At 35.2% G+C, this 16,731-nt stretch overlaps 1 protein-coding gene and 1 non-coding gene across 2 annotated transcripts in view; both read right to left on the reverse strand.

The window, feature by feature from the left end:
- Positions 1-1,175: 1,175 nt before the first annotated feature.
- The window catches only part of LOC106882086 (calpain-5), a 17,588-nt gene continuing 2,032 nt past the window's right edge, over positions 1,176-16,731 (reverse strand). Inside the window, exons 2-5 of the mRNA XM_052966758.1 lie at positions 16,306-16,514; positions 7,366-7,558; positions 2,834-3,030; positions 1,176-1,257 (exon numbers count right to left, since the gene is read on the reverse strand). Of these exons, the coding sequence (XP_052822718.1) occupies positions 1,176-1,257; positions 2,834-3,030; positions 7,366-7,558; positions 16,306-16,514 (681 nt within the window). The remainder of the gene's footprint in view (positions 1,258-2,833; positions 3,031-7,365; positions 7,559-16,305; positions 16,515-16,731) is intronic.
- LOC128247434 (U2 spliceosomal RNA) lies at positions 14,208-14,408 on the reverse strand. Its single transcript, XR_008263821.1, has one exon. It is a non-coding gene; the product is annotated as a U2 spliceosomal RNA (small nuclear RNA).

A 16,731-nucleotide genomic window follows, 5' to 3' on the forward strand; every position in this document is an offset into this window, starting at 1 on the left:
ACACACACACATATATATATATATAATCAAAACAAAAGTTTAGAGCCTCAACTCCAAGTGTGTTTAATCATAATTTTTTTAATAATGCATATCTTTTTATGACGATTTTCAGCATATGTTTAGGTTACAATCATATTGCTAAAGTTTTTTTTAAATTGTTTTCTTTTTCTTTTTTTTTTTTTTTTTTTTTTTCTTTTCAGGAAGAATGAAAAAAACCTAACATTTTATCCATTGAATAACTTGCTTTTTATAGATGTGTTTATTTTTATTTACAAAATTAGTTATTTAAATTTAACATAAAAAAGTTTCTTAGCATTTGACATCCACGCAAAGAAATGCTATCTAACTCTGCTAGTATGCATGAAAGAAAGAACGTAAATGAATGAGCATGTGTACAGACATATCAGTAAACACTTTGTGCTTACTCATATATTGCAAGAAGCAGCATGTATATAGAAAAGGTTATTGAATATGTTATGAGCAATATGTTGATGTTGATGCAAGAAAGGAGTCATAAAATATATGCAACAGCAATCCACACATTTGCCTTTTCACATTTCAATAACATTTCTCTTGACATTTCTTTTTACAAAGCCCTTTCATAGGGAGGAACAGTTTAAACATAGGCTTATGTTTGAAGGATAGCTATTATTAAAACAAGCAGGGCTATGTTTTATATGCTGCCTTCCTCCCATCTACATTCTGCTATCTAGCCAGAAGAAATACGTATCCTAATATCATTCAAAATATTGACAACAGAAAACTAGAAAATTTTTCTGTGGTCAATATTTGAATGTATATTGTACTTCTATTACAATGGTCAATATGTAAAAGAAACTGTTGCTATTCTAGTGTGTCTATGAGTGTAATTGTCTAGTATTTCATTTTCCTTTTACAAAACTTTCACTCAACAAATGAAATTCTGAACAGAGCCACGTCATGATCTTATCGAAATAACTTAATAAAATTTAAAACATGTAAAACGTTTTTAATCTTTGATAAAAGTTCAGTCTGTCTATCATCTTTAATGCACCTGTACTATTTTGTAATGTTTCTCCACAGGTGTTGTAGGAATCACATTTCCACAACATTTGTATTATCTCATTACATCTATCATATTTGGAAATGCTTTGATTAAGTTAAATGTAGCTACATAAAATTCTTAATTTAGAATCTTACCAGAATTCACCATCATCTTCAAATGTTAATCCAATTTTACTTCGATCATTTTTGTCAATTTTCTGCCATTCTGGTGAGCTGGAGAGAAAAAGGTAGGGAAAATCCTGATGGCATTAAAATCAAAAATATCCCAAGGACAGATGTCCAGACATGAGTAATTTCTTTTCAGATAAAAATAAACAAGAATTTCTTAATAAATAGATTTTCCAAAGTTAGTATTTAAAAGTGCAATTTAAACTTAGTGTTTAAATTGCATTAACATTTAAACTTAGATATAATTTAAAATAACAATCAGGTTTACAGGGGAGGAAGACAAATAAGATTGTAGGATTTTCCTGATCTTGTTTAGCGGCAACAAAAATGTGAAAAAAAAAATGAAAGAGCTTCAATAAGGTATGGAAACTGAGTCACAGACACCATTCTCTCTAAACTGTACTCATTTGTGTGCACGTTTCACAACTAACAAAAGAGAAAAATTAAGATTTTTCAAGATAGAAACAGATTTTTTAATTGAGGAAATTTGAGTAATAGTTACTCACAAGATAGGTACAAAATGCAAATTTGTGTACACACCTACAACAACAAAAAATAGATAGAACATTGGTTGCAGGCTTAATTTAACAAAAACCTATCTTTGATAGCTGTAGCAACAACAATGATGTATATCATTAAAATGTGGTGGTTGTCAGGTAATTGCCAAATACATGGTCATGAATTCACACCTGGCAACAACACTTTGTTGCACATTTTATCAGAAAACTTAACTCTGCCCCACCATTTTACATAGCAGACTTACAAAAAGAGCTCCCACACCTTTACAGTAGAAATAGTTAACAGTAGAAAGTTACAGTATTTGACTGTAAAAACAATTACACTAACAAAAGCCCTCCTACTTAACCATGTCAGTGTAGAAGCTAGTTAAAGTTAATCTTTTTCTTAATCACAAAGAGCCACAGAGCTGATGCCCATTTCAAGTTTCTGATGCATTAAGCAAATGACAGATAAAATCTCTGTGTTACTATTCTATCAAATAAGATCTTGTAACAGGATTTGAACTTAAAACTGGAATAAATCACTGAATTTTATAATGCGCTCATTGCTTACAGTAGTGAAATACACTAACTACCCTCTCTCCATTGACATCTGTTTGAAATTAGTTAAACTTGGCTATTGAAATTTAAGAATCTTGGTTACTCTTGGTCACACACATTACAATGTCACAAAACTTTTAGCCAGTTGTCCAACTTGGCTAACTACAATTTCATTAAGTAACAAACGGTGTAAAGTAAAACTGAATAGAGAATATTTTTTTGAGCAATTATTGTAATACACATTTAAATTTCAATTGATCAACTTTGAAGATAAAACTTAACATCTACATAAGTAATTTAAAAAATAGTATAGAGCATTCAGTGCATATATAGTTGGTCTCAGTAACTTTCTGATTGTTTATGCATTGGTCAGAAACTGTTCAGCTCTAGAGTAAAGGTTCTATTCAAATCAGTCTTTATTTTTAAAACCAAAAGCTCAATCCTAAAATCAATGAGGTAAAAGAGAACAAAATAAAATTAATAATTTCTTAGTTTAGTATTATCACTGACATTAAATTTCATGTGCAATGTTCTTGACAGTCAACTGAAAGAATGTCACTTACCCATCACTAAAGGCTCCTTTCCATTCACATTGACCCCATGGATTGCGAAGACGAACCATCGGCATCTTCTCTCTTCCAAATATCCCAAACAAGCCTGAACCTTCTAAATGGATATTCTTAACACAAGTAACTCCATAAGCATGGCCTTTCACCAAACCAGAATCCAAAGTGGCTTCCATTTCTTCACTAGACGTCGCCTAAAACAGATACACACATGGGTATAAAATAAAGAACCACCAGCAATAACATCAGCAACTGATAACATCTAAAGCTTTGACTAAAAAAAAAAAAAAAGGGCAACAAGTCCAACAGACCAAAGAGTTTCATGAGTTGATGAGAGGTAAATGTCCTCAGGGATAAAACACTTAGTATGTGGTAAGAATTTTCATCAATACTGTAGCAATATAATTAAAGTCAACACTTCATGATTTGAACTCAGACTCTAAAGGAATGAGACTAAATGCTGTAAGGCTTTCTACTATTGCCACCTCTAACCTTCAAACTAACAATAGTTTCTGATTTAGACACAAGGCCAACAATTTTGAGAGATGGGGGAGTTAGTCACTACCACTGCCTCCAGAGAGATGAAAAAATAATAACAATTACAATAATAATAATGATAATCTTTATTAGTGATAAGGGTTTGAAGAGATGGATAAAAAATATGAGGAGTTGCAGGATAGTGACAGATAATTTATTCAAAGAGAAAGAGATGCATAAATAGATGAATATAAAACTTTAAGACACAAATATTTGCATATAAACAAATAAATAAGTAAATAAACTACAATAAGGCAATAATTAAAACAAAATATAATTTTTTAAAAATACTGACTTGGTTACATTAGCAAACTCCTACATCTATGCCTTCCAGCCTACTAATTGTTTATCTTGTCTTATGTATTCAAAAGTACCAGTCAACATTTTCTTTTAGGCAGCTGGAGTTGATAAACACCAACATCTATGCAGTAAGATTGTTTTAATTCATTGCAATGTCTCTGTCATTTTTGATAACAACCTATCTTTACCTGTATTCCAAACTTCACAGTACCTGTGTTATTTTTTTACATCATTCCTGACACCACAGATGTTTGATTTTTGAAGGAACCTCAGTTTTTCATCCTCCTCTTCCTTTTCTCTGCTATATTTCTGAGGAGGGCTTCATTGTTTTTGTGGAAGATGCTTCCTCCTTATCCATTTTATGTTGATCTTTATTTGAGATTTTTTTTTACTTTTTTCTCTTTAGTATTTTTCTTCAACAGTTTGTACACATTTTTCCACTGTTTCTTCTTTGTTACACAAAGATGGCGTGATACTACTGGTTGCTGCTGTTAAGGGACACAGTGTGTGCAGGCTTGTTTCTAGGACTATGTGCAAAGTGATTTCTCCTGCCATTCCTAGGATTTTCACTGGTGGTTCTCTGGAAAGTGTGCTAGAGGAGGAGATCCCCTAACTCAGTGCCCTACCTAATTAGTCTCTGGTGTCTTTTACTATAGATTGGTGAGAATGAACCAATTTTGTTTGTTTTGCATTCTTGTTATCCTCAGAGCTACAACCAATAATGCTGTAAAGCTTTATGTCTTCAGAACAGAAAACTCTCAGATGATTTTACTATGATGTAACTGGTCCTTCTTTCCTGCTCTACTAGTCTGATTGACCTCTTGTCCACTCACACAGTGGAGTATAACTGGGAGATAACCTTGTCATCAGGACTTTGTGTCCATGCAAGCAGATTCTATCTGATCACATGCTGCTGCAATTCACCTCCACACTCATCACCTGCTAGTATCAGGTTACAAAAATGACTAGGAACCAAGAGTCAGCATCCATATCAGTGACTCTGACCATGACCCTTATGATTCTTCTGGCCATGCACTGCAGCAACATTTGCAAACAGGTATAGTGCTTGGTCTAAAATAATACGATTATGTTTCTATGTGCCTTTCCCTTTTTAAGAGAGCATATATGACCAGAGCTCTCTCTGACACCTCTTCTAAGTGCATAAGAATGCCCCCTAGTGGTATGTCACTTACCCCTTACACTTTCTTGGGTAAACTCCTTAGATAAGGTGGTGCTGTCTTCTTTGTCATACATCTTCTATATATGCCCTTTTGCCAGAAGTTTTCTCATATTTGCTTTTTGATTTTCAATGCCAATAAAACATGAATTGTTGTTGTTTTTCCTTTTTGTGATCGTCATTTAAGTTTGTATTTTCAACACTTCTTTCACAGCATTTCTCAAATTGTAATTGGTTATGTTTATAACTGTCTTTTCTTTCTTTATCCTTTTTTTTATGTCTTTGTTGTTGTCAGTATTCTGAGTGAGAGTAAGGTAAGGAGCAGAGCATTTTCTGATGCTGCTATTATAGCTGATACCTCCTCCTATTAACACATTTGTGGCCAATTTAAATCACAAATAAATAATGTGAAGGTACCATACAAAAATATTTATACAGTTAAAATGTGATGTTGCTCAAACAAACCATTTCACCTTAGATAACGGCCTTGAGGATTAAATATTTGAAATCTTTAATGATACAAAGAACAAAAAAAAAAAAAAACTTTTTCCTATCAAATGAACCCAGAAAGATAATATCTTCTAAGCAGATCTCTGTGAAACACAGCTGACCACAATAAACAGCAAGAACAGCAATAATAATAATTTATAATATAGACATGAAACTTGGTGAAGTAGTTGTATGTTGTCAACTTAATGTGACAGTCCTCTGAAGGGAATAATACTACTGTTGGTTAGATCTAGGAAGCTGCACCGCTTCCTGTCAGCCTTGACATATTTCCTGTGTCCTTATGTTTACAAGAGGGAGACAAGCACCTCCATCCAGATATGTTTCTGAGACTTTGCTCATCATCAGTCTGGAGTAGCATGACCTGCTAGTCGAAGATGCCTGTCAAGCTCTTGTAAACATAATTCCAGTGAAATACATTCACTGATTTCAAATTTAGAAATAATACATTTCTAAATCTCTACTTCATCGTATCACTACTGCATAAATATCTCTGAGAGATTTAGAAATGTATTATCTCTAAATTTAAAATCAGTGAATGTATTTCACTAGAATTATATGTTTACAAGAGCTTGACAGGCATCTTTGACTAGCAGGTCATGCTACTCCAGACTGATGACAAGCAAAGACTCAGAAACATGTCTCTGGATGCAGGCTTAGCTGGGTCGAGGTGCTTGTCTCCCCCTTGTAAACATAAGAACACAGGAAATGTGTCAAGGCTGTCAGGAAGCGGTGCAGCTTCCTAGGTCTAACCAACAGTAGTATTATTCCCTTCAGGGGACTGTCACATTAAGTTGACAGCATACAACTACTTCATCGTATCACTACTGCATAAATTTCTCTGAGAGATTTAGAAATGTATTATTTCTAAAAATGAAACTTCCTATTCATCAGAGAAAGTCAATCAAATAATGTGACATTGTTATTAAGTAGAAATTAGCCAAAGGTTTGTGACAGAAGGATCTGAGGTGTGAAATGTTCTAGATCACAAAGCAATGTGATGATACATGTTTAGGGAAAAGAATGAAAGGAATAATAGTGTCACACTCCTCCACTCCAGATACCAAAGAGAGGCACATAAATATTAATGGAAGGCTGCTTAATGTATGCAAAGGATCAACAGATGGACAAGATATTGAAGTCAACAAATATATAGTTGAAAGCATGATAGGATATGAAGGCAAGGAAAGTTAGCAAATCATCATTAGTCATTGAGATGTTGAAAATATCCAGCGAAGTAAGACACACACTAGTCACTTACATAGTCAATCTGGTTGTTGATGATGTTAAGCCCTAGGTGAGCAATTGTCAAGCAGATATGCGATCAAGGAATGTGACATGACTGATGATTGTTGTAACAGTATCATCATCAACAGCTACAGGGGTAAAGATGATAGAAATAAACAACTACAGAGTTTATGTGGAAGGAACCTCTAAAAAAGAAAGTTTAAGGAAGATATGGGAAGAAGTGACTGATCTCAAGTGAATGAACCTCAAGAACGAGATGACAAAGAAATACAAGAAATCAGAAGCTGTTTTGAAGAGAGCTTATCCAATCCATGCAAGTAGAGGAAAATGGATTGTAAAATGATAATCATGAAGATGAATCTAATAAATCTTGTTTGTAATTTTTAGTTCCATTTAACAAACACAAGATAAGTATAAAAACACTCACAAAAGCATGAATTATCATTGACCTCAAACTATTGTGAACCCAAAACTCCACAACTTCTAAGTTGCTATGGACTGAAGTTGCTGCAAACCAAAGCTGTTGTGGACCTTAAATCTCTGCCAATTCAAACTGCCTAGCTTAGACAAAAGATTATGTACTCAAACTATCACAGATGTAAATGCATGAGCTAGACACAAGCTGTTATGCATCTAATTAAATGTGGTTCTTAAGGAGCTATAGATCTAAAGCAACAAAGACCTGTGCTACCATGCTCATATGTTTCATATCCAAATTATCATTAACCTTAAACTGCTACAAACCAAAACTGCAACTTACAGGAATTGAGGCTGCCATTAGAGAATTACGATCCATCTCTTTTTTCATGCGTTCAAATAATGCTGTTCTCTCCTCCATTTTCTCTGCTACTTCCATTTTTTGTAAGTTCATAGTATCAGACACGCCTCCTGTGAAATCTTCCAGAGCTTCAGCAAGTTCTCCACCATCAAGGACTTCATAATTTCCAAACAACCTTAAAATAAAAATAAAATATACTAAATCTATGAGTGAGTTCCAAAATGACATTGGGTCCATAGGGTGAGGTACACAAGCTACTACTTCATATGATGTTAATAAAACAGACTGATTTCTCCTGAGTTACACACACATGCACACACAGAGTAGATCTCAAAATCAACACTACAAGTCAATAAACATAAGTGAATTATACAGAGGACCAGCAATGTAGAAAGCGGAACTTTACCATATACAGTGGTATTTACTGACACCCCCCCACACACACATCCACATATGCGTACCAGTACATATATAACATAAATATACAGGTTCAAACTTGTTTGCCCTGATTCCCCACCCTTTGGATGTAACTTCAGAACTTCTGCAGATTATCCCATGGGTAGGTGTTGCATACTTACAAATGTAGTATATAAATGTAGTGTGTGTCTTACTTCGCTGGATATTTTCAACATCTCAATGACTAATGATGATTTGCCAACTTTCCTTGCCTTCATATCCTATCATGCTTTCAACTTTCATGTAGTATACAAATGTAGTATATAAATTGACACACCATGGAAGTAAACCTTACATAGGTGCCAGAGTTAATCTTGGGAAACAATGCTTTTCTTTTCAAAAACACTTCTCCAGCCTGAGATTATGCACTCTACTTCATTGGCTGAATAGATCCATTATTTGGATGTTCATAAGATAAGCTATAAATTGAAATATCCAGCACTGAGATGTACCATACTGTCACAGAGGTAGACGTCCATGTGAGTCAAGTACAAATGAGGATTTAGAGATTATATTGGCTAATAGTAGATACCGTCTTAATAAATGTAATGAGTGTCACACCCTAACAGAGGAGGAAACCTATGGAATATGTAGATCCAGGAAGATATGGAATGAGATGGTGAAGCATGACCTTCAAATGTTGGGCCTCACAGAGGCAATGACAGGTGACCAAGACCTTTGAAGATGTGCTGTGCTTGAGAAGACCTGGCAAGCCAAGTCAGGTTGTAGCCGTGGCCAATGCCAGTGTTGCATAACTGGCTCGTTTAAAAGTACCCTTCAATTGTTGGGCAATATGCTGTGCTTGAGAAAACCTTTTGAGTTAAGTGAAATCATAGTCATGGCCGATGACAGTGCTGCCTGAATGGCACCTGTGCCAGTGGCATGTAAAAAGCACCAGTCGAGAGTGGTCGATGCCAGTGACATGTGACTGGCTCCCATGCTGGTGGCACAAAAAAAGCACCCACTACACTCTCGGAGGGATTGGCATTAGGAAGGGCATCCAGCTGTGGAAACATTGCCAGATTAGATTGGAGTCTGATGCAGCATCCTGGCTTGCCAGTCCTCAGTCAAACTTTCAAACCCATGCCAACATGGCAAGCAGATATTGAACAATGATGATGATGATGATGAGTGAATTAAGAATTTGCAGTACCCACCATAAGAGTAGAATTTTCCAGAATTACGAGACTGGGGACTATCTGAACTATGAGGATATACACTAGTACACTGTTGGCCTTACATTGATGTAGGATTAATAGCCATGCTTTCCTTGTGTGTTTTTTTTTTTACATTCAGTATGATATAGTAATAATTTCTACCTAAACATCACTGTGTGTATACCTATATACAAACTCTCTTCCCATCCTATCTACCTATGTATATACCCCATCTGTGCTTGTATCAGCAACATTTTTTTTTATGGAGTACCAGATTGTGACTACTAGAAATAACAAGATACATAAAAATGGAGAATGTGATACACCAAGCAGCTTGAAAATCATCTGATCAAAGAAGTACAATGCCCAGGAAATTAGCCTGGATTACACTTAATGCACTCTTCCATGGAATGCAATGTGTATCCTCTAGAACTGCAAACTATGTACATCTATTAACTTACTAGACTCAACAGAATTACTTAGTATACCTGGGTAATCAACTATTGTTTTGTGAAAACCAACAAACATTCACACACAATGGTGGGAATGCATTCAGGCAAGATGAGTAGTAGTAACTTAAGTCTTGTTGCCAAATAATGTGATAATGAAGGAAGAGTTTGTATATGAGTGTATGTAATTACTATGTGTGCATAGGTACACAGACGAGTGTGTGTGTGTGTGTCTGTGTAGCTATATATACATATATATGGATGGATGCTTAACTATGATATAGTGTGCGTGGGAGTAGGTAGGTAATGGTCTATGGGATGGTTAATGTGTGCAAGTGAAAGAGTAAGGTATGGTCAGTACACTACTTGTTGCTCACTAAAGACTATGGAAATTCTTATGAACATGTGCTCTATCTTCTGCCAGAGAGCTGGTTATTTGAAGCTGATATTATAATCATGTCAATGAACTGACCCCTACATTTTTTACTTTATATTTATGACTATAGTTGTTTGTACTGTAGTTGATATTCTTGCTATTATTATTGTTGTAGTCATTGTTGTTGCGCCTAGTGTTGTTATTGGTGCTGAGTCTGTAGAACTTCTTTCTCTCTTCTTTGCTGTGATTATATATGTATGTAAACAGTTGTGTGTGCAGGTGTGTACCTGCCTATGTATGAAGGAAAAGCATGACTTCCTCCACATCCTCAGACCCACCTTCATTTCTATTCATTTATTTCTACTACCTATCAGCATGTATTCCAACACTTTGCTGATAGTGTAGGTAATTTGCATAACAGGAATACACATGGAGGAAACTTGTAAATTTTGTCAAAATACTGATGGATGTAAGATTATATAATTGTTGTAGGAAACTAGTAATAATGGTACAACCTCCCTCATGACAAGTAGAATAACCAACCTAGTCACTATAAGAGAAGTACGTGAAGTACCAGAGTACGTAATAGGCAGTTAGAAATAATCTTGTCTTTATTTGTTTTATTACATATACTGTATACTGAAGTGGGTGTTATAATAATCCATGAGGATAAACCAATTCATATGGAGTTACTAGAAACTTGAAGAGAAGTTAATAAACTCACAAAGTTTTGTTATGAAAATTTTACAAAAAAAATTGGAAAATTATGGAAAATTTGTTGGCTGGTTTACTCGAGTTGCAAAAACAGCAACTGAAAGAACAACAACAGCAGCTACGACTGCAAGAACAACAGCTGAAGCAACAACACCACCAACAACAACAGCGGTAGATACAACTGCAAGAGTAACAACAGAAGCAACAACAACAAATAATATTGCAGCAATAAATGCTGCAATTACTGAAGTCATCAGGAATGTCAGAAAAAGTGTTCTCGACAGACTGTGTCACAAACTCCATAACAGACTTCAAATATGAACCTGATGAAGGACTTAACTTTGAAGCATACTACAGAAGATGTGAGCAAATCTTTGATAAAGAATGTAAAGGTTAGAATGAAGAGATGAAAACACAGTTAATCCTGAGAAAACTGGCAGCAACAGAACATGAGTGATACAGTAATTATGTACTCCCAAGAAAACTTTCGGACATAAACTTTAATGATACAATAGATGTATTGTGTAAAATTTTCAGTGAAAAAAGCTCATTGTTCAACACATGTTGGAAGTGTCTGAACATAGAGAAAAACAATGGTGAGGATTACATTACATACGCTGGTAGAGTAAACAGGGAATGCAAGAAGTTTAAGCTGGGCAAATTAATGCCAAATATGTTCAAATGCTTGATTTTTACACAGAGACTTAATACTGAAAAGGACACAGAAATTAGAACTAGAATTCTTGCAAGGCTGAAGCAAGACCAGGATGTAACCCTACAGCAAGTGTCAGAAGAATGTGAAAGGATAGTCAAATTAAGACACGACAGGGAGGAAACTAAATGTAAAGATTGTTTCCAAGTAAAGCAAGTGTGAAATAATCAGAATAGAGATAAAGTGTTTTCTGAAAAACACAACCAAAATCAGGAAATAATCCCATGTTTTGCATGTGGAGGTATACACCTGAGGAAAAACTGCCCATTTAAAAAAGTAGAGTGCTTTCGCTGTGGTAATATAGGACATATAAAAATGACAAAACATCAGAACAAAGAGAAAAAAATAAATAGTGTCATTGGAAGAAACTGGCAATATAATGATAAAATTCATGAAGGCTAAAATCAGAAATTCAAGCGTTAAAATGCAACTGGACACTGGTAGTGATATTATAAACGAAAAAATGTGGAAATATGTTGGTAAGCTGAAATCAATTAAATCTAAAAAGGTAGCACATTGTATTCCAGGAAAAAGATCATATTTTTTTCGTAAATTCATATGTAATATAACATTTCGAGGTCAAACAAAAAAGTTCACTTAATTTATTTGTCAGAGAGTGGATGGAACTATTGAAGTTGTGAATATGCCCATAAGCGTTTTAAGTGGGAATATAACTGGTTCAGTCAAAGATTCAAATGCAGCTGAGGGACGTTAAACAAAAAATTGCAGTAAAACAAAGTGAAATACCAGTATGTAAGCCAAAATGAAATCAAAAATTGCCCATGATAAAAAGTAAACATTGTTCAAAAGTAGATGTTCCATGGTTGAGACTACACATTGATTTCACTGGTCCTTTAAATGGTTCTTACAACTTAGTAGTAGTTGATAGATTTTTGAAATGACCTGAAATTTGTAAGTGTAAAAAACCAACCTCCTCAACTGTGATAAATTTTTTACATGAATTGTTTGCAAGATTAGGCATCCCAGACAAGATAGTGTCTGACAATGGAACACAATTTGTGTCTAGCAAATTTTTAAAATTTTTATGAAACTTTGTGGTAGAACATAACTATAGTACCATACCATCCTAGATTTGATGGACAGGTGGAACGCTTTGTCGATACCTTCAAAATAGCTCTTAGAAAATCGAATAAGGAAGTCACGGATGAGGTAGCTCTACAACAATTTTTAAGAGTGTACCATGTGACACCAAATCCGAATACACCAGCAGGTAGCTCACCAGTGGAGCTGATGCTTGCCAGGAAAGTAAAATCAACCTTTGATAAATTGCTATCTGGCAAGGAAAGAAAAAGTGTCAGGGAAGCCATAGCAAGATTCTTTAAAGTTGGTGAAAAGGTGCATATGAGGGCATACAAGAATGGTAAACATAATTAGGAACATGTTTGATTACCAAATGCATAGGTAAAATGATGTATTGGGTAAAAAGTAGAAAAGGCATACAAAAGAGACACAGGAACCAACTGAAAAAGAGATTCGTGGAAGGCAAACCAAAGAAGTTAGAGGAACCAATCGAATGATTGTAAGATACATTCCAAGTATCAACGCCACTACAGGTGATTGAACCCAGGTGTACAAGTGAGAGGGAAAGAAAACAGAGTTCCTGGAAATAGATGCCAAGTGCAAAAAATATAACATAGTATGAAAAAAACTAAAAAAAGGGAGGTGGGGGTGAATAAAAAATTATTGCTAAATAAAATGACACTTCTCGAGAAAAACTTAAAAGGGGGATGTAGGGAATTAGTAATAATGGTACACCTCTCTTATTTATCTAAGTTTTAACATCATTTCCTTCAAAACAGTCACCTGGTGCAACAATAAACTGGTCCCAGTATTCCTGCCATTTTTGGAAACCAGCCTGGAAGTTGTTTTCTGTAAGCTAGTGGAAGGCCTTCTGTAATTTGCACTGGATCTCAATAATGGTGTTGAAATGTATGTACTTTTCTGCATATTCATGTGTGTGTGCATTTGTGTATGTGTGTGTTTGTGTGTGTACTTCTGCTTTCTTGTGCATGCATGCTTGAGTGTGTCTATATGTATATATACAACAGGCACATGTGCACATGCACACAAACTCATATGCAGAAACACACTCAAGCATGCATGCACAAGGAAGCAGAAGTACACAAACAAACACACACATACATATACACACAAACACATAAGCAAGCACATACACAGACACATGAATATGCAGAATAATACATACATATGTACATACATGCATACACACATACATACATACATGCATACACAAGCAGGTATGCACACAACAAGATCTCAAGCAGATAAATACAACCCACCTAACAGACTAAGTCAAAAGTCATTGAAAAGTTTGCAAGTAGCAACAAAAGAGCTTTGACAAACAACAAAACAAATGATTTACTGTGTAACCAACTTAAACAAACAATCGATTAGTTGGATATTTAACCAGCTGATTAATAATAAAAGAGTAGAGTTGAACCAGTGTGTGTGTGTGTGTGTGTGTGTGTGTGTGTGTGTGTGTGTGTATGTGTTGATAATATTGGCATAATAACTCTCCCTAGACACAACAAAATTTGTTTCAACACACGATTTCACATAAAAGATCTTGCAAACCAAATACAAAAACAAAATATATATCTATATATGACATACGAGGGTCCGAGCTGTAACGATCAATGGAACAGCTTACTCATGAAATTAACGTGCAAATGGCTGAGCACTCCACAGACATGTGTATCCTTAACGTAGTTCTCAGGGAGATTCAGCATGACACAAAGTGTGAAATACAGGTACTACTCATTTTTGCCAGCTGAGTGAACTGGAGCAACATGAAATAAAATGTCTTGCTCAAGGACACAACGCATCACCAGCAATTGAGCTGCTGAATGCCCTAACCACTAAGCCATGCACCTTTGCATATATATATACCTTTTGTATAATTTCTCCATTATATACATTAGAGATGGGCTGAATCCTTGATGTACTGCAATCCCATGTCAACCTGTGGCAAAGGTGGAGCAAGTTCCTAACTCTTTGCCTTATTCTAAAAGTTAGTTTAATTTCAATAGCCCCAAATAAGGACCATATCAGATATTAGGCTAAGAACAGATGATACACTTTGATCTTAGCCACACACACACACACACACACATATATATATACACACACACACAGATACATACATACATTCACACACATATATACGTACATAATACACCACACACACATGGAATGCTTTTTGAAAAGTAGTCACCTTTTATTAGGTGAGGAATATAGTTAACTGGACTGATAACAGATGAAGACAATGAAAAGCAGTTTTGAAATAAAAGAAATGTGTAATATGAAATGTGTTACCGCATGGCAGTGAAACTGGGAGCACAAATTTCAACAGCTAGAAAGAGACTGAGTATGATTCATTGATATTACAGAGTAAAACTTGCAAGAAATACGGTGTGCCAATGAAGCAAGAAAGTAGCTATACATTGAAGGTACTGCTTGTTATATGTAAAAAACTACATAGCTTATATGTCTATTATTTGTTAAAAACATGTAATGTCAGCAGTTAATACATGCATAATTTAAAAAATGCCATGAAAGTGTGTTGGAAAGTACCCATAGAAGAAATAGCAGGAACAGTAAAGCTGAAAGTAAATATTGTGTCATCCCATAAATAATGTGGCATTTTTATACTTCCTTTATTTTTCAAAATTAAGATAAAGTTCTTTTTTAATCTAAAATATACTCGCCGTCATTTTCTACAATGCTCTTCCATCTTGCAAGGCACCTTTTACAAAATTCACTTGTCTGTGAAAAAAAATACTCCTCCAGTACTGTTCTGACCTCATCTACAGAATTCATATTTTTTCCATCCAAATGACTTTGAAGACTTCAGAATAAATGATAATCAGATGGGGCAATGTCCAGCGAATATTGTGGCTGGAGCATCATTTCTCATTTGGAATGTCATCCTCACAGTATGTAGTCGAGCATTATCCTGGTGGAAGAACACCTTTCATCTTGAAACCAAAGATGATCGTTTTTCTAGCACTGACTCAAGCTGCTCGCAGATCTCCTTTGTTGTTGGTTTGGGTTTAAAAGTTCAAAGTGGACTAAGCCTTTCATATCCCACCAAACAGATAACAACACTTTACGTGGGTGAAGATCTTTAGCTTGGGGTGCGAGTGTTTCTCCTTTCCCTACCCACTGTCTTTGGCACTTGACATTTTTATAGAGAATCCATTTCTTGTCATCAGTCCAAAAATGGTTCATTCGTGAGACATGACAGTAAAGAAGAGCACACATTCACTCTCTCTGCCTGATTAGACTCGGAAGGCTTATGAGGAATCCACTGACCCAATTTGCTGACTTTTGCAATGGCATGCAGGTGTCGATGAATGGTTGAATGACCAAATCCAAGCTTCTCTGCTAGTTCCTCAACAGTTATGATAGGATTCTGTTCCACCTGGGTTTGCAGAACATCCTCATTGAGCTCTATAGATCTTCCAGGATGAGGCTCATTTTCCAGGCTGTAGTTTTTGGCTCAGAATTTCTGGAACCACCATTGACACTGGCTTACACTTATTGTCTGATCCCCATATACTGCATTAATATTACTCACACTTTTTGTTGCGTTGCCACCTTTATTCAGCTCATAAAGCAAAATATGCCAAACATGCTCCTTTGTCACTTCCATCATAACTTTGAAAAAATAACTGCTAAAATTGAACTGCACTCTTCAAAACTTGCACTAAGAATAAGGACAAGGAAAAATTACTACTTGCTTTTATAGCAAGTTGGTGCAGGTAGTTTATCCTGTTCCCCTCCAACTTTACTTCATGCAATTGAAAAAAAACGCATTATTTATGGGATGACCCAATTCTTTACTGTATTTTGTTTTCCTTTCTATATTCTGAAATTAAATCTTTATTCCTGTAGGGGGGCATGAAAGCAAGTATTAGTACTATACAGCAGCAGCTCCAATAGATATTCACATCATACAACAATTGGCTGTGTTTAATCAAAGGCAATTAATATTATAGTAGAGGAGGAAATTACTTAGTATAAGCTTTTTCAAGAAGAGCACTCCAAAATTCATTTCTTTCTTTGGAGTGGATGAAAAGAAGTTGGCCATTCCGAGTTGGAAGTTGGTCATCAATTACAACGTCAAGCCATTCACCATAACGCCAAAAGCGAAAATGAAAAATTCCTGCATATTCTTCAGGTTTTTCAGAATTCCAGTCTTGTGTTTCATGATCAGGAATTACCTGGAAACAGACAAAAATAAATTAAAATATTTAAAATATAGTTTTACAAATACACTATAAATTGAAGGGAGGGGGTCAAAATGTTTGAATGATTGAACTTAGCTTCAAAACTCAGAGCCGGTTCCAGGCTCTCTTTCTATCAATTTCTACTAGTTCTAGAAGTATATTGAGTGCCATAACAGACTACAATAGCACCTGTGGAGATATATATATATAT

The sequence above is a fragment of the Octopus bimaculoides genome, chromosome 3 (assembly GCF_001194135.2).
Source record: "Octopus bimaculoides isolate UCB-OBI-ISO-001 chromosome 3, ASM119413v2, whole genome shotgun sequence".
NCBI lineage: Eukaryota > Metazoa > Mollusca > Cephalopoda > Octopoda > Octopodidae > Octopus > Octopus bimaculoides.